The sequence below is a fragment of the Bombina bombina genome, chromosome 2 (genome assembly GCF_027579735.1).
Source record: "Bombina bombina isolate aBomBom1 chromosome 2, aBomBom1.pri, whole genome shotgun sequence".
NCBI lineage: Eukaryota > Metazoa > Chordata > Amphibia > Anura > Bombinatoridae > Bombina > Bombina bombina.
Genome location: NC_069500.1, coordinates 390,709,230 through 390,732,141, shown reverse-complemented (window position 1 = coordinate 390,732,141; position 22,912 = coordinate 390,709,230). Strand labels below are relative to the sequence as shown.

Sequence of the window (22,912 nt, the reverse complement as noted above, 5' to 3'; positions counted from 1 at the left end):
ATTGGCTGATAGAATCCTATCAGCCAATCGGAATTCGAGGGACGCCATCTTGGATGACGTCCCTTAAAGGAACCGTCATTCGTCGTCTAGTCGTCGGAAGAAGAGGATGGATCCGCGCTGGAGGTCTTCAAGATGGAGCCGGTCGTCATCGGATGGAAGAAGATAGAAGATGCCGCTTGGAGAAGATGTTTGCCGGTCCGGATGTCCTCTTCTTGCCGGATAGGAGGAAGACTTTGGACCCTCTTCTGGACTTCTTCAGTGGATGTCTAGCCCCCGCTTGGGTTGGATGAAGATCTTGGAGCCAGGACGGATCGGTGAACCTGGCATGGTGAAGACAAGGTAGGAAGATCATCAGGGGGGTAGTGTTAGGTTTATTTAAGGGGGGTTTGGGTTAGATTAGGGGTATGTGGGTGGTGGGTTGTAATGTTGGGGGGGGGTATTGTATGTTTTTTTTTACAGGCAAAAGAGCTGAAATTCTTGGGGCATGCCCCGCAAAGGGCCCTGTTCAGGGCTGGTAAGGTAAAAGAGCTTGTAATATTTGTATTTTAGAATAGGGTAGGGAATTTTTTATTTTGGGGGGCTTTGTTATTTTATTAGGGGGCTTAGAGTAGGTGTAATTAGTTTAAAATTGTTGTAATATTTTTCTTATCTTTGTAAATATTTTATTATTTTCTGTAACTTAGTTCTTTTTTATTTTTTGTACTTTAGATAGTTTATTTAATTTTATTTATTTGTAGCAATTGTGTTTAATTAATTTATTGATAGTGTAGTGTTAGGTTAATTGTAGGTAATTGTAGGTAGTTTATTTAATTATTTTATTGATAGGGTAGTGTTAGGTTTAATTATATCTTAGGTTAGGATTTATTTTACAGGTAAATTTGTTATTATTTTAACTAGGTAACTATTAAATAGTTCTTAACTATTTAATAGCTATTGTACCTGGTTAAAATAATTACAAAGTTGCCTGTAAAATAAATATTAATCCTAAAATAGCTATAATATAATTATAAATTATATTGTAGCTATATTAGGATTTATTTTACAGGTAAGTATTTAGCTTTAAATAGGAATTATTTATTTAATAAGAGTTAATTTATTTCGTTAGATAAAAATTATATTTAACTTAGGGGGGTGTTAGTGTTAGGGTTAGACTTAGCTTTAGGGGTTAATACATTTATTAGAATAGCGGTGAGCTCCGGTCGGCAGATTAGGGGTTAATAATTGAAGGTAGGTGTCGGCGATGTTAGGGAGGGCAGATTAGGGGTTAATACTATTTATGATAGGGTTAGTGAGGCGGATTAGGGGTTAATAACTTTATTATAGTAGCGCTCAGGTCCGCTCGGCAGATTAGGGGTTAATAAGTGTAGGTAGGTGTCGGCGACGTTGTGGGGGGCAGATTAGGGGTTAATAAATATAACATAGGGGTCGGCGATGTTAGGGGTAGCAGATTAGGGGTACATAGGGATAACGTAGGTGGCGGCGATTTGCGGTCGGAAGATTAGGGGTTAATTATTTTAAGTAGCTTGCGGCGACGTTGTGGGGGGCAAGTTAGGGGTTAATAGATATAATACAGGGGTCGGCGGTGTTAGGGGCAGCAGATTAGGGGTACATAAGTATAACGTAGGTGGCGGTCGGCAGATTAGGGGTTAAAATTTTTAATCGAGTGGCGGCGATGTGGGGGGACCTCGGTTTAGGGGTACATAGGTAGTTTATGGGTGTTAGTGTACTTTAGGGTACAGTAGTTAAGAGCTTTATAAACCGGCGTTAGCCAGAAAGCTCTTAACTCCTGCTATTTTCAGGCGGCTGGAATCTTGTCGTTAGAGCTCTAACGCTCACTGCAGAAACGACTCTAAATACCGGCGTTAGGAAGATCCCATTGAAAAGATAGGCTACGCAAATGGCGTAGGGGGATCTGCGGTATGGAAAAGTCGCGGCTGTAAAGTGAGCGTTAGACCCTTTAATCACTGACTCCAAATACCAGCGGGCGCCCAAAACCAGCGTTAGGAGCCTCTAACGCTGGTTTTGACGGCTACCGCCGAACTCTAAATCTAGGCCTAATTCAGCTGCTTTGTGTTACCTTTGTTTTCTGCTATCTGCTCCATACGATGTACTAATTTGGTAACTTTTTATAAGCTTATTTTTTGTGATAATAATATTAACTGCGCTCTGAATCTTTCTGTCAAATATGAGTGAATGGTCTTTGTTTCCAGAAAGAAAAAATCCCATTGAATATTAGTATAAATAACCCACAGACTGAATGAGTCACTCAGTGGAGAGGAATTCAATTAGTTGCACGTAGGAGTTACGAAATTGGATTTTTTTTTCCCATGTACAAAAGCTGGAAGTCAGTTTTGAAAGTGTTAAACATATGCAAAACAGCCTCTTACAGGGTTAGAATAACTGTATCAGTGGAGCAGTACATACTCCACCACTAACTACTGAGTTAAAACTACATAGAATAGTCAACACTGTTATTTTTTATGTTTTTGTAATTATCAATACCTGTGTATTACTGTTTAGCTTATATGTTTAAGACTAGGAGTATACATCTAAAAAACAAAACACATTTAATTTAATTTAAATACCCAGGTCTTCTTCTGATCTGATCTATTACGTTATTATGTTACTTACAGAAAAGATCTTATAAGGGCATGGAAGTCAACTTTTTTTTCTATTAAAAAGGCAAAATAATAATATATATGAATTAATGAATATCCACCAATATCTTGCCAGACTTGCAAGATCATGTCCCCTTCCACCAATAGAGCTGTGAGGGTGCCATTTTAAGCTAGTGAGCATTAATAGGAAGTATACAACTGACACGGCTTAGCCTTAATTTAAAGGTAATGTTTTTACTTTTTTTAATAACATTTCCATTAAACTTTGAATAAAATCCTTTCAGGTTTAACGTATATCTCAAGTTGCACGTTTTTTTTTTTTTTTTTACTTACCGCGTGTTTACTTACATCATGCAACCAACAACATGCTCATACTTACTATGTCAGAGTTGAAAGGCTTCACATTGATGTTCCGAATGGAGCTACTGGTAAGTGACCATACCTTGGTTTTGTGCTTAAAAGCAGCTCTCACCTAGACAAGAAGAACATTTAAACACAGTTAGCAAATTCAGTGTTTGGCTGTTTAAAGTAATATATGGTAAACTATCTTCCCACAATGTATTTTTGGTAATAATAAATGCTAAGGTAAATGACCATTTATGATCTGAACTGAGGCAATTTAAGATTGCTTTAGACTTGCCCATAAATTATTATAAATTAATAATTATGGGCCATAATGGCATCTGCTATTTGTAAAGGCTGCTAGAATTTGCCACTTCCACATGGGGTAAATGTAGAGAAACTGAACGAGCACATAAGAAAAATAATTATTGCTGATGGGATGAGATCAGAGGAGAAAGAAACAGAGAGGCAACAGTCTAAAAGAGTAACAATTAATCAAATGATACTAGCAGATTCATTAGAATAAAGCAACCTTGGTCATACAATTATAAAACTTGATCAAGATGAACATTTTCCATTTGTTCATCTAAAATGTAGCTATATATGTGTCTTCTAAATTATTTCACTTTAGGCAAATAGACTCTGGTGGGAGGAAGCTTCCACCATCTAAGTCTAAAATGCTGAATTATCAATGTCTGTCCGACATCATAAGCTGTAGCGTATCATGTCCGACAGACATCGATGAATGCCGACAGTATACACTATCAGCATTTAACATTGCACAAGCAGTTCTGGTGAACTGCTTGTGCAATGCCACCCCCTGCAGATTCACGGCCAGGGGGTGTCAATCAGCCCAATCGTATAGGATCTTGTGGATTGATGTCCGCAGCCTCAAAGCAGACGGACCAGTTAAGGAGCTGCAGTCTTAAGACTGCTGCTTCATAACTGCTGTTTCCGGCATCAGGGGCATCAAGGACCCTTCAGCCATTGATAAATCGGACCCTAAATGTATAAAAAATGTGAACTTTTTATTTTTCAGTATATGAACTTTTTAACCCCTTAATGACCGAGGACGTGCAGGGTACGTCCTCAAAAAAAAGGCAGTTAATGCCTGAGGACGTACCCTGCACGTCCTCGGTGTGGAAAGCAGCTGGAAGCGATCCTGCTCGCTTCCAGCTGCTTTCCGGTTATTGCAGTGATGCCTCGATATGGAGGCATCCTGCAATAACACTGTCTGGCCATCCGATGCAGAGAGAGCCACTCTGTGGCCCTCTCTGCACCGGACATCGATGGCCGGTATCGTTGGTGGGTGGGAGCCGACTTGGGAGGCGGGTGGGCGGCCATCGATGGGCCGGGTAATGTAGAGGGGGGCGGGATCGGGGGCAGGGCTGATGGGGGCGCGCACGGGCGCGCGCGCGTGCACGGGGGGCGGCGGGCGGGCGCGTGCACGGGGCGGGAGCGGGTGGGAACGCTACACTACAGAAACTATAACTTATTAAAAGTTTGAAAAATGCTGTATTAAAATTATAATATATATAAATCGGAGGTATCTAGGAGGGGGTGGGGGGTTGGTCTTTGCTGGGGCAGGGAGCTACACTACAGAAAAGGGGAAAAAATAAAAAATATCAGTCATTTTATTCTAAACTGGGTACTGGCAGACAGCTGCCAGTACCCAAGATGGCGGCCATTAAGGCAGAGGGGGAGAGTTAGAGAGCTGTTTGGTGGGGGATCAGTCAGGTTGGGGGCTAAAGGGGGGTCCTACAGAGCAGCATATGTAAATATGCCTTTTCTTAAAAAAAAAAGCCCAAATATAGCTTTTATTTTAGTACTGGCAGAGTTTCTGCCAGTACTTAAGATGGCGGGGACAATTGTGGGGTGGGGGAGGGAAGAGAGCTGTTTGGGAGGGATCAGGGGGTCTGATGTTTCAGGTGGGAGGCTAAGCTCTACACTAAAGCTAAAATTAACCCTGCAAGCTCCCTACAAGCTACCTAATTAACCCCTTCACTGCTAGCCATAATACGCGTGATGCGCATTTAGCGGCCTAAGTACCAAAAAGCAACGCCAAAGCCATATGTGTCTGCTATTTCTGAACAAAGGGGATAACAGAGAAAAATTTACAACCATTTATGCCATAATTGCACAAGCTGTTTGTAAATAATTTCAGTGAGAAACAAAAAGTTTGTGAAAAAGGGAACTTTTTTTTTTATTTGATCGCATTTGGCGGTGAAATGGTGGCATGCAATATACCAAAATGGGCCTAGATCAATACTTTGGGTTGTCTGCTACACTACACTAAAGCTAAAATTAACCCTACAAGCTCCCTACAAGCTCCCTAATTAACCCCTGCACTGCTGGGCATAATACACGTGTGGTGCACAGCGGCATTTAGCGGCCTTCTATTTACCAAAAAGCAATGCCAAAGCCATATATGTCTGCTATTTCTGAACAATGGGGATCCCAGAGAAAAATTTACAACCATTTATGCCATAATTGCACAAGCTGTTTGTAAATAATTTCAGTGAGAAACCGAAAGTTTGTGAAAAAGTGAACGATTTTTTGTATTTGATCGCATTTGGCGGTGAAATGGCGGCATGAAATATACCAAAATTGGCCTAGATCAATACTTTGGGATGTCTTCTAAAAAAAAATATATACATGTCAAGGGATATTCAGGGATTCCTGAAAGATATCAGTGTCCCAATGTAACTAGCGCTAATCTTGAATAAAATGGTTTGGAAATAGCAAAGTGCTACTTGTATTTATGGCCCTATAACTTGCAAAAAAGCAAAGAACATGTAGACATTGGGTATTTCTAAACTCAGGACAAAATTTAGAAACTATTTAGCATGGGTGTTTTTTGGTGGTTGTAGATGTGTAACAGATTTTGGGGGTCAAAGTTAGAAAAAGTGTTTTTTTTCCATTTTTTTCTCATATTTTATAATTTTTTTTACAATAAATTATAAGATATGATGAAAATAATGGTATCTCTGGAAAGTCCATTTAATGGCGAGAAAAACGGTATATAATATGTGTGGGTACAGTAAATGAGCAAGAGGAAAATTACAGCTAAACACAAACACCGCAAAAATGTAAAAATAGCCTTGGTCCCAAACGGACAGAAAATGGAAAAGTGCTGTGGTCATTAAGGGGTTAAACAAACAGCAACAGAACTTGCCCATGGGCATTTTGCTATACTAGGTATAGTAAGTAAGTGGTCCATCTACCCAATGAAAATGATGCACCAAACACTATTACAAGATGTGACACCTTTAATCCTCACACTTGCGATAATGACCTTTCATTTACCCATTTGTTATTGGATGGAAAAAATAAAAACTAACCTTTATTGAATAGAAAATTGAATCTCCATGCTTAATGCATCTTATAAAAGCCAGATACTTCACCAGATAAGATGAAGAATGGTTGAATAGTATTAAAACGTTTTCTTTCACATAGGTTTGTTATGTTCTACATATTGTTGAGATGACATTTCCAGAGTATCTTTTAGTGGTATAAATGTAACAAAGACACCAAACGTAAATCCTTACAGATTATAGCCCTAGTGATTTGCAGTTTATTTCTAAGGTCCAAAAGCAGTGGCGCCAAACTTTGTAATATAGACAGCCACATGCTGCATTACATTATACTCACACTTATGCTAAAACAATGTTTCAAAGCAAAAAAATATTATAATCATGTTTTTGTTAATTATGGCACATGAAATCAGTCACATCAATTACTATTAAAGATATTAATTTAACTTAATAACTTGATCACATTTACAAAAAAAGTGTACAAATACACATTTTTTTTATTTTATTATTAAGTATTAATGCAGGCCATACAAAAACCTTAGTGGTCCAGATTTGGCTAAGGTACATACTTTGGGCAACATTCACCTGCAGTTAGACACAAACCCAAAATACTTTTAGCTTTTTATTATATCTTTCTGTTTTCTACCACAGGAAGATGGGCAGCAGTAATGTAAAGTAAAGCAGAAAATGAATACACAAAGAAAAAAAGAAAAACTTGATGTAAACTTCTATGTTTTAGATAGGTAAAAAACAAACATATGACTGATTTGTCCATTGGTAGGAAACATCCAAAAATCTAATGGATCATAAGGTAATGTATCCCTGATTGGATATTTTTTTAAAAACCTGTAACCTATCAACGTTATCAGCCAATGGTCTACATTTTTTTTCTATTTGAAAAGCTTAGAATTGAATTTAATAATACAAATACCTTTAGAATTTAACTGAGAAAAGGTTGCAAAGCTTTTAAAACATAAATACAATCTGCCTTAATATCTGAAAACAGACTGCAAATCCTGGAACACCCATTTAGTGGAAAGGAGATTGGAGGGCTAAAAATAAACAAAATGGAGGCTAGAATCATAGTTAGTGGGGTTACAGACAAACTCTGGTAAAGAAGCCTAGCTATTATTAATATAGGCCTACACAACTGTTGCTTTTGGGCTGAAGATTTCTGAAGATTGTTAATTTGTTGGACCGTGTAGAGAAGGCAATAATTGCTTTATATAGACAAAGTAACAACATCATTTTTAAAACCTAGAAGTAAATTATCTCTCAGTATAAGACAATGTTTTCTGGGCTTCCACACACAGGAATTTCTCAGTTGTGGATGCTAATGGCAGATAATAACATATAGTACTAAATACCTGAGGATAAAGAATGGTAGAGTCCATAAATATGGTGCCCACAATTTAGTAGTGGGTTAACTAAACCAACAACAATACAATTACATTTCCTTTAACTTGTCCATAAGTTTTATATTTTTACACATATTCTAGAGAATTAAAAAAAAAAAAAAACACTGAAAGATATGTTAATTGGGAAATAGTTTTTAAAAGTCAGATACATTTATGACATTTTTTAATCATATATTTCTCTTGCATATTCACCTCAGAATTATTAACTTTTAAAGTGACATGCAACAATGTACCAATTTACATTAAGAAATGGTGTACACCATAACATTTTCTTTAAGCAGCTTAACCATTTGGTGTACACTATATTATTTATTTTTAATTGTTTTTTTTTTTTTGGGGGGGGGGGGTTTACAAGCTTTTTTAAGTCTAAACCTCTTTAATATTTTGATCACCCATACTGATAACAATGTGATATGTGATGAATCCAAAACTCCAGCTCAGTTTATTTAAAATGAAAATCCTCAACTTTAGTTTTGCAGGAAAGAACATTATGCGTATGGACAGTTTATTTACCTAGTGCCAGGATGTTTTTTTCTGACCCTCAGCCCAAAGACCAAGTTTTAAATTTGAATTTATTTATTTTAACTTATTTAAATTAACTTTAATGTAGGGCAATTTACAGAGAGAATATAGATAATATATTGGGGTGCTGTGCAGATTGGCTGAACTAAAAAATACCAATATATTGATCTTTAATTAAAAAAAAAGACAACAGTGATCTAATGAATGAGAAAATAACAGATCTTTATAGCTGCAAGATGAAAAAAAAACCTGATTTCTCAAATTTGCTCAATTCCATGTCTGGCTAGTCTGCAGATATAGCAAACTTGTACTAATTATCGGCTAGATTACGAGTCTTGCGTTATGAGCTATGCGGTGCTACCATGCAGTTTTTTCTCAATGCTCACTTTCCTGCAGCTCTGGTATTACTGGTTCTTACAAACACTGCGTTAAAAGGCAAGAAGTGAGCGTAGAGCGAAATTGATCTCCATACCGCACTCCAATACCAGCGCTGCTTAAATCAGTGGTGAGCTGGTCATGCGTGCTCGTGCACGATTTCCCCATAGACATCAATGGGGAGATCTGAGAAAAAGTCTAACACCTGCAAAAAAGCAGTGTAAAACTCAGTAACACAGCCCCATTGATTCCTATGGGGAAACACATTTTTTGTTTACACCTAACACCCTAACATGAACCCCGAGTCTAAACACCCCTAATCTTACACTTATTAACCCCTAATCTGCCGCCCCCGACATCGCCGCCACCTACATTATACTTATTAACCCCTAATCTGTCCGCCCCCAACATCGCCGACACTTACATTATATTTATTAACCCCTAATCTCCTGCCCCCAATGTCGCCGCAACCTACCTAAATTCTGCCGCCCCCAACGTCGCTGCCACTATATTATATTTATTAACCCCTAAATCTAAGTCTAAACCTAACCCTAACACCCCCTAACTTAAATATATTTTAAATATATCTAAATAAAATTACTAACATTAACTAAATTATTCCTATTTAAAACTAAATACTTACCTGTAAAATAAACCCTAAGCTAGCTACAATATAACTAATAGTTACATTGTAGCTAGCTTAGGGTTTATTTTTATTTTACAGGCAAGTTTGTATTTATTTTAACTAGGTAGAATAGTTATTAAATAGTTATTAACTATTTAATAACTACCTAGCTAAAATAAATACAAATTTACCTGTAAAATAAAACTTAACCTAAGTTACAATAACACCTAACACTACACTATAATTAAATTAATTCCCTAAATTAAATACAATTAAATAAATTAAATTATCTAAATCACAAAAAAAACCCCACTAAATTACAGAAAATAAAAAACAAATTACAGATCTTTAAACTAATTACACCTAATCTAAGAGCCCTATCAAAATAAAAACCTAAAAAACCTAAAAAATAAACCCACCCAATACACCCTTAAAAAATCCTAACACTAACCCCGAATATTCATTTACCAGGAGAAGTCTTCATCCAAGCGGCAAGATGTCCTCAACGATGCCGGCAGAAGTGATCCTCCAGACGTGCAGAAGTGGTCCTCCAGACGGACAGAAGTCTTCATCCAGACGGCATCTTCTATCTTCATCCTTCCAACGCGGAGTGGCTCCATTTTCAAGACATCCGGCACGGAGCATCCTCTTCAAACGACGTTTTCTTCGGAATGAATATCTCTCTAGGTGAAGTCATCCAATATGGCGTCCCTTAGAATTCCGATCAGCCAATAGGATTTTTTCTACCTTAATTCCGATTGGCTTATAGAATTCTATCAGCCAATCGGAATCTAAGGGACGCCATCTTGGATGACGTCACTTAAAGAGATATTCATTCCGAAGAAGACATCGTTTGAAGAGGATGCTCCGCACCGCTCACTTTTTGGCCTCCCAGGACAAACCCGTAATACCAGCGCTATGGAGGTCCCATAGAAAAAAGGCTTTACAAACTTTACGTAAGTCGGTTTGCCGTAAGGCCAACAAAGTGTGCGGGACACCTATACCTGCAAGACTCGTAATAGCAGCGGGTGTAAAAAAGCAGCGTTAGGACCTGTTAACGTTGTTTGTTTACCTTACCGCAAAACTCGTAATCTAGCCGTATGCATTTAGTAAGGAATTACAAATAGTCATTTTTATAATCATATAATAATAGAATAGCATGGAAAACGTAAGCAATACCATACAGCTATAATATATTTCTATACTATGATTTTTTTCAAGGTTAAGACTGAACAAAAGGAAAACTACACTAAATATATATATCTATGAATAACAGGAAAATATTTTCTGATATACAAAACAAAATATAGCGTGTTAAATTTTCAATTAAATCTATATTATTTCCCTGGAGTATTGTAATTATCCATTATTTTGCATTATACTGAACTGTGCATTTATGTAAATATCATAAATCTGCTGTAAAAATAGAAAGCGTATAATAAGAAAACATAAAAAAATACCTGTAAAAAGCAGTGATATTTCCACATACTCCACTGACACCTACAAATGTTAATGATATGCAAACACTTGCTGAGGCAGCTAGGGGCTAGTTTTGAGTTTTTCCACTTTCATGGCTAGTCTCTGCCGAATGACTGAGGTGAGGAAAGATTCTAGTTGCATAAACCAGAAACATAATGCAATGTTCAATTATGGCTAGTATAGTTCTTAGACAACAACAATTTGATTTAATTTAATATGGAATTGTTAATATTAGCTGCTTATTTTATAAAAGTAATCATTTACATTGGTAAGTCAAGGACATCTTTTGCGTTATAGGGTAAAGTTATAATCTGGTGGGAAATTAGTCATGTAATACCTATTTGATCATTTGTAAAAGTGCTTGGATAATAATTGTGATTGGATATATTTCTCTAATATCTGCATTCTAATTAAAAATTAAGTTAAAAAGAAGTCATCCCTTTTAAAAACATCCCTTTTAAAAATCATAAGACATTTGTGGTATCAACTTTATTTATGTTCATCATTTATGCTAGAACGATTTAATATTTTTTATAGTGAATATGCCCTTATGTGACATTCATCTATTTTAATGCTGTCATTGATTTAATCAATATAATTTGTGTATAACCACATCTAGATCTGCAATTTACATTCCAGCCAGACTAAAACTACAGTTCTCCTACACTACTTTATCATTTGTGATTGTGCTGACCAGAAAATCTTGATCATGGATAATTTTTTGCCTGTGTTTTTTTTTATTTGAATTCTTCAAATATGCCAGAAAAGACTTTAAACCCCCCAGCAATGTTGAATGTGAATGGTCCACTGACAAAGAAGACAGGTTTTCTTTTCACAGCAGCATACAGAGAAAATTAGACATATGTGTATTACACAACCAAATGTTTTACATTTAAAAAGTTAGGGTTTTGCAGAATAAGAGCAATTTTACACCATCTATTCAAAATGCAAGTATAGATACATGTATTTAGCTGGTGGAAAGAGATGTAGAAAAATTGAGGGTTACATTTGAATGTAATATAACCCATACCCCTTTGGATAAACTTTACTTGCAAAGATTATGAAGCTTTAAAATCCTATAAAAGGTTATATACTGTATCTATTATATTAAAACCTGCGGACAAGGGTGGTGCTACTTTTGTCTTAGATAAATAGTATTTTATTGATAAAATAGTGAAACAACTCTCTAACAGTAACATTTAAGTTTCTAATACCTAAGGAATATAGAATTCCATTTTTCTACACACTTACCAAAATTCCCAAAAAGAGTGTAAAACCCCTTCCGTTTTGTCCGATAGTAGCCAGGATGGGTTATTTACTTACTAATGTGTCAGTATATCTAGCTAGGATTCTTAGACCATTTGAGAATTTATTTTGGTATATTAAGAATATGGGTAACTTTGTAATAAAGTTAGGTATTTTAATTTTAGATAGTGGAAAATCCTTACTATTTAGCTTGGTCATAGTAAGCTTATATACATATTACCCATAATAGTGGCTTGGGGGGCAGAATGGTATGTGACATCAACAAGTTCCATAAACAGCAGGTCGAAATTTATTTTACAGTTATTAGAATTAGTTTTGAATTGTAACAATATATTTTCCAGGATTACTACAATATACAAAAACAAGGTACTGCAATGGGCTCTAATATGGCCCCCACATATGCCAATATAATCATACATATATATATACTCAAAGAGAAATTTGTGTTTGCACATGGATTGTTTTTACAATGTAGTGTCACATGTTGGCACTACATAGATGATATTTTGGGGCTCATTGGGGTCATTGCAAAGATTTGTGGATGATTTGAATAACATGTCTGCACATTTTAAATTTAAAATGGGATATAGTATGGAGTCATTTGACTTCTTGGATTCTACTATTAAGAAAGTGTAAAAGAAGAAATATCCAGAGAACGAAAGCATGCAAGCATAATCATTACAAATGGCAACAATCTTGACTCTGATAGTGGTGTTGAAAAAACTTCACATTTATTTGCAGTTAGGTTAAAACTTACAATTTCACCGGACAAGATAGAGGAGTGTAGGTGCTAGAGGAACAAGCAACTACATCATCTGACGTGTTTCAAAAGTTAAGGTTTATTTGCCATTTGTGTGAGTATATGCTGTTACATGGTACACACTGAAAGAAATCTTGCTACTTTGTAAGATATGTATAGTTTTTAACTTAGGGCTATTTGCATATAATTAGTAAATTGTTTAAAGTTTCCTATATGTTTTGTATCAATTGTGAACTGCGCTACATAACCTGGAGAGGGTGTATTGATTTTAGTGAGATCTTAGTGGCTTGCGCATATTGATGGGCGTGTATAGCCTAGAGCATATCTTGACCAATTGACCCCCCTCCAGGCTATCTTTGAAAAGCACCAGAATGGTGTGAAGTTTTATCAACACCTCTATCAGAGTCAAGATTGTTGCCATTTGTAATGATTATGCTTGCATGCTCTCGGTCTCTGGATATTTCCTCTTTTATGTTATGCGTGCTCATGCACTGGCGTCTTCCAGGTGTTGTGTACATGCTAAGCCAGTGAAGTGACGGCTTTCCTCTGGCGACTGCAGCAAGTTAAGTGAGTGACAGTTTTCTACCATCTATACAAGTATATTAAGAAAGTGGGTGGAATCTTGGAAGCTGATTTATACCATACACGAACAGATAGAAACGTCATTCTTTTTTCTTTGGATATGAATAAAGAAGCTTGTGTCGTCCTAAGGTGCTGACTCTATGGTACTGTATTGTATAATGAGTTCAGCAAAGTTCTGAAGGCATTATAGGCATGGGCACAGGTCATAATAAGAATTAAAAATTGTTAGAATAAAAAATTATGGCTATATTGAAAGAAAGGGCAAAATTTAAATAAAATTCCACAGCAAAAATAACAAACCTGTAAAGGTTTAAAATAATCAAACACTGACCCAGGTCCAGGGCAAGAAAGCTTGATTTGAGAGCCTCATACCACACATTCAGGTTCTTAGCATTTGCTACAGTGAGTTTATCTGACCTCTAATCATCCTTCAATCTTACCACCATCTCCTTGATACTATTCTTTTGCCACTGCTAAGCTTTCTTTTATCTCCTATTACAATAATGTTTACATGAATATTCAATCTCTCCTTTAATAATGATACATTCCCCTCATTCCTTAACCATACACTAGTTTCACCTATCTTTAAGAAACCTTTTCTTGATCCTTTCACTTGCAGAGTGGCACATAAGCCTAAAACATCTTTTTGTGAGATAGGGAAAACATACCAAAAATAATGATTCCTAACAAATTAATAGGAATCCAGAATCATAAAAAACTAAGGTTAATACCCATGACCAAAGCATATGACAACAAATCAACCCCAAATGAATAAATGTGTGGAAATGTGGAAAATATATTTGGCAATTTGGAAGAAGATACAAAAATCCATATGAAGCATTATCTCCAGGGCACTTACCTCAGAATTCAGGAGGCAGTGGAAGAGAAAGATAAAAAATCCCTAAAGCAAAAGAAAAAACACGCATTAAAATATGGACTTTTAATATGCACACTATTGTAATAGAATTAAAGTCTTATTTATTTTTGTTTATACAGTATTATGTTTATATCTTCTCTGCACACTAGAAATGGAAATCCTTTACTGCACAATACAATGATAGTTTACTTTAAATGTATCATATCAACATGATTTGTAAAGGCTATAATATCATCAGTCAGTAACACAGTCGTATGTGTAATCTGTGTTTCAAAACTTTAGAATCAGATACCTTCAACATTTTTGTTGTACTTTTATTTTATGTCCAAACATCATGTTTCCCCAAACAGAAAATGTCTTCCCAAAATCTTACTAGACTGAAGCCATTTGGATGGCAGTGATAAGCACTAGATATGGTAATGCCTACAGATTTTTCAAAAGGACCAAAGGGAAGATATTTACAGAGAAGATAAATATTCATAACACCATAAACGAGCCTTCAATTAAAAACATTGTTGGCACGCATATAAAGGAGCAGCATTTAGATCTGTTTAAAACATGTCTTGTCTACAAAAAAAATTAACGGGCCATCAATGTCAATGTTAAATTTAAATTATTCAGAAAAAGCATACAATGCTAAAACAATGTAAGCATTTCTCTGTGTCTCCTTCATGAATCTTGCCCCCTTTTCGTGAGGACATACTGAAGAGGCTTTGGAAGTGTGCAGAAGTCTATGTGGCAGCGATGTTACACAAGCAATCTACAGAGGATGGCTGCATTAGGCAGTGGTGAGAGAAAGCAGGAAGCACCCACCGCTCTTCACATTCTACTTTGACGAACTGTCTGGATGTCTCTACTCAAAGACATATGAACTCTCAATTTGTGTTTAAACAGTCTTCTTTATTAAACAGCACTTTTTATTATACAAATGCCTTGTACAATAACTTAGTTTTCCAAATAGTTTTGCCACAGAGTGGTTGAAGCTACTGCACTTTAAAGAATCCTCTACAGGTTGCTTGTATAACATTGCTACACCCTCTGCTGATACATAGTGCTCAAAACACATGCACATATCTGAGCCTACTTAAGTATGCCCTTATAGAAATGTGGCAAGTTTAAACCAAGGAGCCCAAGAAAAGAAAACTATAAAGTAAAATGCCAGTTGTGTATTCCTACTAATAATGCTAACTGACTCATAAGGAAAACTCCAAAAGCGGCACTGGTAAAGAGGTATACACCAGTGACTACAAGATGTTGGTTTATTCAGGACAGAGATGTGCATGTTCCATGAAACAAAAAATGCAAAACATTTCAAGACACCATCTCTTTTACTTGACACAAAAAATACCTTTAATTTTACAAATGACTGTTAAAAATATGCAGAAATATATGTCAGAACACAGGTTAGCACTAGGATATTTCACTCACTTGTAAAGAGTTGAATACAGCAAACATGTATTGAAATATTATTGCTTGCTCATTGACTGCAAGAACTCCGAAGATCCAGGAGCTTCCAAGGATTGGTAACAGCACAGCAACTGCCTTAGCCGTTAATCTGAGGGGGAAAAAAGTGTACAGTACCTATTGTTTCATTTAAAAAAATCACCCCATTAAGGTTTGTTGCTGCTTTTAGCACTACATCTATAAAATGGCACAGTATAGCGCTACATACATATAGTGATAGAAATTAAAAATGCAGACAATGTCTACAGCGAAGAGGACATTGGTAGGAAATGCCATAGTAAAATATCTCCAGACAATACAATGAAACTGACAGTCACACCAAATCAAACGCATTGTGCAGTTAAAAACATGCCATTGGCGGTGTCTCTTTCAATGACTGTTTTCATTCACTGTTGACATTTATAGCTAGAAGATACAATCTGGGTAGGATCATCAGTACATCCCCTTGTAGGCAGCGGCTGAAGGAGCAGAGCTGGTTTTGAAACAAATTGATGCAGCTGCCTACATAATGCAATTTTAAAGTTATATTTTAAAGAGCTGATATTTTTTTTAACCATTTCCAGAAAGAAAAATGTGATACTTCTTTTTAATGGTTCAAAGTACATTATTCTTCTGCTTCTACATTCAGTTTGTCTTCCCTTACTCAGCAATGCAATTACATAAATTATTTAGATATTTAAGAGTCAATAAAACATGGAAATAATAAAAACAGAAATCATTATGCGTGTCTTGATTTTTTTTTTTTTTTTTTTAAAAGACACAAAATTTCTTTGGAGTAGGATAAGGAAAAAATACAACAATATTTTATAAAATAACATTAATGGGTGAAATATTTGTGCATACTAAAAAATATATTCTTACCAATTCACTCTGCTCTGCAATTTGACCAAGAAAAAGTGTCTGCTTAAGTTGCATTGAACTATACTAAGCATTATTGTCATGCATCAATAAAGTTAGATTTGTTTTTTCTGCATATAAAGATATGCTGCTTTTGTATTTCTGCCAGACAGCATGGCACATTTGCACAACTGAACAACAGCCTGAACTATTTATTAAAACATTTTGTTTTTTCTTACATCAGCTTTCATTATTCATGTTATAATCGAGGCAATGGGAAAGTAAATAAAACAAGAGAATAAACATCAATGTATTATAAGTGTTACTAAGGGGAAAGTTTATAATGTCAAAAATAATGCAGGCTGCTAAGTTATTACTTTTATTTTCCCCTTCATTCACTTTATTCTTTTCTCTTGACAATGGGACTATCCAAACCTATGCCTATTTTCCTTTGAGGTGGTAAATTGTGGAAACTGGTGATAAAAACATGTATCTCCATTTAAGTCTATGGAGATTTTTTTATGTTACCACCAGTTTCCAAACTTTAAGGGACACAACCCACATTTTTTCTTTCATGATTCAGATAGAGCATGCAATTTTAAGCAATTTTCTAATTTACTCCAATTATCTTTTTTTTTTCTTTGTTCTCTTTCTATCTTTATTTGAAAAAGAAGAAGGCATCTAAGCTAAGGAGACAGCAAATTGTTTTTTCAGAACCATGGACAGCACTAGTATATTGGTGCTGTCCAATCAGCAAGGACAGCCCAGTTTTTTCACCAAAAATGGGCTGGCATCTAAACTTACATTCTTGCTTTTCAAATAAACATAACAAAAGAATGAAGAAAATTTGATAATAGGAGTAAACAAGAAATTGCATGCTCTATCTAAATCAGGAATCTGAATCAGGAAAGAAAAAACTTTGAGTTCAGTGTCCCTTTTACAACCTCAATGGAAACTAGCCCCTATTTGGGGGGCTATGCAAAGTGCTTTGCAGGTTTTTGTGAACTATTCAAATTCAAGATTTTTGTAGTCCATTTAAAAGCCAATAGAAAGCCTGTTTACCATTTGATTTTCAGTGGCTTACATCAAGCAAACATCACCAATGCTTTGAACAGCCGTATTCCAATCCATTAGGAAACTATTTTCAAGCACTTTTCCAGACTTTTTTTTTACTTTTCTATTTCAACAACCAGTATATCTTATCTGTTCACATTGTTTTGTTTTTTTAATTAAAAGATTTTGTTCATGCACACTTCAAACATTAAATATAACTATTCTCTGGTTTAATTTTGAAATAAATAATTTAAAAAAAAAGACTAAATGGATACTAAACCTACATTTTTTTCTTTTATGATTCAGATAGAGCATTCCATTTTCAGCAACTTTCTAATTTACTTCTATTATCATTTTTTCCTTTGTCTCCTGGTATCTTTATTTGAAAAAGCATGCATATAAGCTTAGGAGCTGGCCCATTTTTGGTTAAGAAGCCTGGATAGCACTTGCTGATTGGTGGCTCCTAAGCTTAGATTACTGCTTTTCAAATAAAGATAGCAAGAGAACAAATAAAAATTGATAATATGAGTAAATTAGAAAGTTGCTTAAAATGGCATGCTCTATCTGAATCATGTACGAAAAAAATGTGAGTTTCATATCCCTTTAAATCATTCTTCTAAACTGTTAAACGTATATGCAATTAAATAAATGACCAAAAGAGTATTCATTCATTATCATTGGTAATGAATGTATTAATCATATTTTACTTTTGCATTGTGAAGAAAAGTGCTGTGCAAAATCCCTGCAAGTTCCTTTTTCTTAAATGTTTCTGTCATATCATATTCAGAATTTAAGCTTCACTTTTATATTACACTGTACTTATAGAAAAAAAAACAATAATCACTAGACATATATGTTTTCATATGGAAATCTCTAATGACTTATGAGTCTGAGATTTATTGGTTGGGCAAGTAGAAATTAGTACAGACTTCCTTCAATCTAAGAAGGAAAATAATATTGTTTTTCTTAAAGGGACACTATACCCAAAAATTTTCTTTCGTGATTCAGATTAAGCATGACATTTTAAGCAACTTTCTAATTTACTCCTATTATCAAATTTTCTTCATTCTCTTGGTATCTTTATTTGAAATGCAAGAATGTAAGTTTAGATGCCGGCCCTTTCCTTGTTGATTTGTGGATAAATTCATCCACCAATAAAAAAGTGCTGTCCAGAGTACTGAAACCAAAAAAAAGCTTAGATGCCTTCTTTTTCAAATAATGATAGCAAGAGAACGAATAAAAATTGATAATAAGAGTAAATTAGAAAGTTGCTTAAAATTGCATGCTCAATCAGAATTTCAAAAGAAAAAATTTGGGTTCAGCGTCCCTTTAAGTAGTCCCTTAAATTGCATTAGCAATTATGTGACAAGTTGCAAATGTACCAATGAAAAATAAAACAGCAAAACAAAACACTCGTATAGAGACCGATTTACCAATGTCTGGCGGACATGATACGCTGTAGGCATTTAACATTGCACAAGCAGTTCTGGTAAACTGCTTGTGCAATGCCGCCCCCTGTAGATTTGCGGCATTGCAGGGGGTGTTAATCAACCCGATCGTATAGGATCAGGCGGATTGATGTCCGCAGCCTCAGAGGCAGCAGATTAGTTAAGGAGCATCAGTCTTAAGACCGCTGCTTCATAACTGCTGGTTCCGGCGAGCCTGAGGGCTCATGCAGAAACCAGGGCATTAGGGGCCATTCGGGGACCCTATTTGCACAATAAAGGTCTTTGGATTTTTTCACTAGCTGGAGGACTTTTCTTTCTTCCTTGATAAAGCCACCCCATAGTCTTTAATTACTATTTTGTAAAGTTTTTTGAATTATTAAAAAAAAATACAAATGAAACCTTATCCAGCTCAGTTATTCTTTGCAAATTTCCATTTGTATATACAAAATTCAAATAAAAAAAAAAAAGTAATTGGAGAAATTGACTACACTGCCAAAAAATAAAAAGATGAATATAATAGAAGGAGATGTGATTATTATCATCAATTATGAACCTTCTGTCTCCCTTGTCTCGATGAATATGCTACGCCACCACAGTAATATTCCCATTCTTGCTTTGTGTCTTTTAAAACTAAATTACAATTAAAGACAAAATGCAGACTATTAGTAACCTGGCTGAACATTCTGGTTTTGGAATGTCACTACATTGTGTAACCTGCAAATACATAATTAAATTAGAAAAAAAATCTATTCAATATATTCTTGGAGTTTAACACAGTGATTTTTCCTCAGGCCCATAAAGCCACTTGAAACTCTGGTAAGTACCCTGAGATTACACTTTTGTACTGTAGCCAGAAATAATGTCTCTTCTTTGCTGCAGTCTGACTTGTCTCTTTCTTGGAGCCTCAATGCTAATGGACAGATAGAAAGATGATTGCGTCAGCCTCTGCCAGGACACGACTAGGTCTGACTTCCCATATTTTTTTTCTAAATGTCATTGTGTTACTGCACAGAGTCTATAAATCTTAGCAAGAGCACAAATCAGCCTACTTTTCTCTCCCACACACCACAAACACAGCATGATTATTGAAGATTATTAGTGACATTTCTTGAGCAGGAAACAAAACAAGCATGCAAATTCAACATTATTCAAAATTCTAGTTAGAACATCTAACCTTATATTGCAACTGAACTATTTATTTTAATGACAAATTTCCACTGTATCCCACAAAACCTCCCAAAACATTACTGTTCCTTACCTTAGTAAATAAACTATTAATGATAAATATTGGATAATTGGAATGTCTGTTATTATTTGCAAAATATAGATTGTGTAATTGTTATGTTAAATATTTTTATCATATATCAAAGATTATCTTTTCAGTTTTATTGTTGAGAATGTCACAGAGAGTTCGGAAGTTTTTTTATCTGTTCATCAGCTCGATCAAGGCTGAGTTTGCTTCAAATAAAGGTTTGCTTCTCCGACTAAGGTATTTTACTGAGAACTATAAGCCTTTTGTTATTTCTTGCAATTGTCATTTTTAAACTTATCTTAAAAGCCTATTTGTTGAAATTAAGATTGCATCCATAGACTTTAATCAATTATAAAGGACTTTTATTTCTGTGAATATGAAGATAAAGGTTTTTTTTTTTTTTTTTTTTTAAATGAAAACTGAAGAGGTCAAACAGACATAACTTATATGTTACATTGCAGAATATGTATCCACTCCCTTTGCATATTATTATTATAATTGTTGTTGTTATCAGTTATTTGTATAGTCCCAACAGATTCTGCAGGGCTATAAACATAGCTATTATATGCAAAGTAGCATTTATAGGAGATGGGTAGAGGGCCCTACCAAGAGTATTTTTGTTAATGTTCATGATGTACAGGGTTTAACCAATCCTGCAATAGTCACCAATGTGTCACATGAAGGGTTAACCAACCCTTTCCACCTTAACCAGTTTGTCACAGTCTAGCCACTCCATGCAAGCCTGCAGTGTAATTCAGTGGTTGCACTATCTTGTCTGTACTAGAGCCAGAAAAAAATGCATAAACACTAACTAAACCATCTCTGCTGCCACCGCCTTAAGATTATTATATTGGAAATCCTAAGACTAACATCTCAAAAATCTCAAAACACAATTTGGCAAAAATGAATAAAATAAAAAAAATACACTGTACTGTTATTACCAGTCTTTTCAGTAACATGGTTCAAATATTAGACAAAGGCATTTATTATGAACAAAAGAAGAACAGTGCATTCACATAAGAAAGAAACACAATTACACAAAGCCAAACATTTTTTTTTTTTAAAAAGAGAAAATGTAGCAGAACCTATGACTGTACTAGAATAGCCTCTGCTCTAGGGAGATGGTAGAAATATGGTCAAACGTGCTGTTGCCATGAAGAATGACAAAATTATTTGGTTAAATTCACCATTAAATATTTTTTTTTTCCTGAGTTCAGATTTCTGGCATGCCCCTTCCATGGTATAAGCAAGGAGGGTAGCCACCCCTTTTTATGGCAGGCCATCAACCAGTAAAAGCTCTGCCTAATTTTACATAATACATTATAATTTTAGTCATGTATACACAGTACACATTCAGTTATAATTGTTTTGATACCAAACAGGACATGTCTGTTATTTTTGGTCATTCTGTAACATAAAAGTGATTAAAACGTGTCTTAAGATATCCTAGTTTTCCAACTTTAATTGACCTAAGGTTTGTGTCTTGGTAGGGACACCAGGTGTCTAGATGTATGTCCATTCTAGTGAAACTAAAAAAACTATTTACAACAGGATGTCTGTTTTTTTAAGCCAAAACACAGGAAAATATGCATTTGAAAAAAATAAAATAAAAATAACACAGAAAAAAATGTAACCCCTCAGAACCTAAAAACATGGGTTCTTCATGACAATATTATTTTGTATTGAGCTGTAGACAGAGTAAGACAAATAAAAATCTTAAAATTCAACAAAAATAATTTCAAGACTTAAACATACAAAATAAAGAATCAAGTAACAGAAATGTGAATATATGTACCATGACTTTTGCCTGCAAATTCTTGTAATATACAAACATTATACAATAAGGAGAAAAGGGACCGACAGACAGCAGTAATAACTTGGATGTGTGAGAAGATAAAGATAAAGTAAAATGATTGGAAGTGATTGATGTTAATGAACAAAAGGAGTTTTAATGGTTTCTTAGTGTTCAAATCTAGAAAAATGTAAGGTGTGCTTTAACATACACTCATCAAACTATTTTTTGCAAGTTTATCTTAAATGAAAGACTACAAATAGTAATCCTGCAAAATATGCAATGCCAAGGTCTGAGGATTAATGCTAGAAAAAAAGACCACTGCAGCTCTACTAGATCAGTCATGAGTAAAGTAGGAATGTTTAATTGAACTCCTCAAAATATGTGACAGGAGAACATATTGGCCGTAGGACTACTATTGATGAGCATTAGCACTGCATTTAGAAACCAACAAATCTACTGTTTCTTGAAGCTGAAAATTAATACTTTAGATTAATGAAGGCAGAATTGAGTATACACAAGAGCTCCATCAATATGCTCTCTTCTGTGACCTCAAACTGAAACATCTGAAGGACCAATAAGTGGCATCAAAGTTAAAGGGACTGTAAACAGTTTGAAATATTATATACAATGTTTAATTATGTCTAGCCCCCAAAAAATAATGTTGCAATATATTGTATTATTCATTTTGCTTATTTTTTGGGGAAATAAAGAGTTTTCAAATTGTAAAAACTGGTGGAATACAAACTTAACCCTGCCACATATGTGTCCTTAATTAGGTTCCTCAAAAATTATTAGGTAAGAACTGCAAAACATAATGCACTTCAAACATTTCTTTTTTTGAGCATTACACCGTTTTATTATTGTACAACTGCTTGCCCTTAAAGG

The 22,912-nt window shown here is 35.0% G+C and overlaps 1 protein-coding gene across 1 annotated transcript in view; it reads right to left on the bottom strand.

Annotated features, from left to right (window-relative positions):
* ADGRD1 (adhesion G protein-coupled receptor D1) overlaps positions 1-22,912 on the bottom strand; it is a 1,140,767-nt gene that overhangs the window by 30,924 nt on the left and 1,086,931 nt on the right. The window contains exons 23-25 of the mRNA XM_053701862.1: positions 15,607-15,733; positions 14,161-14,202; positions 2,998-3,090 (exon numbers count right to left, since the gene is read on the bottom strand). Of these exons, the coding sequence (XP_053557837.1) occupies positions 2,998-3,090; positions 14,161-14,202; positions 15,607-15,733 (262 nt within the window). The remainder of the gene's footprint in view (positions 1-2,997; positions 3,091-14,160; positions 14,203-15,606; positions 15,734-22,912) is intronic.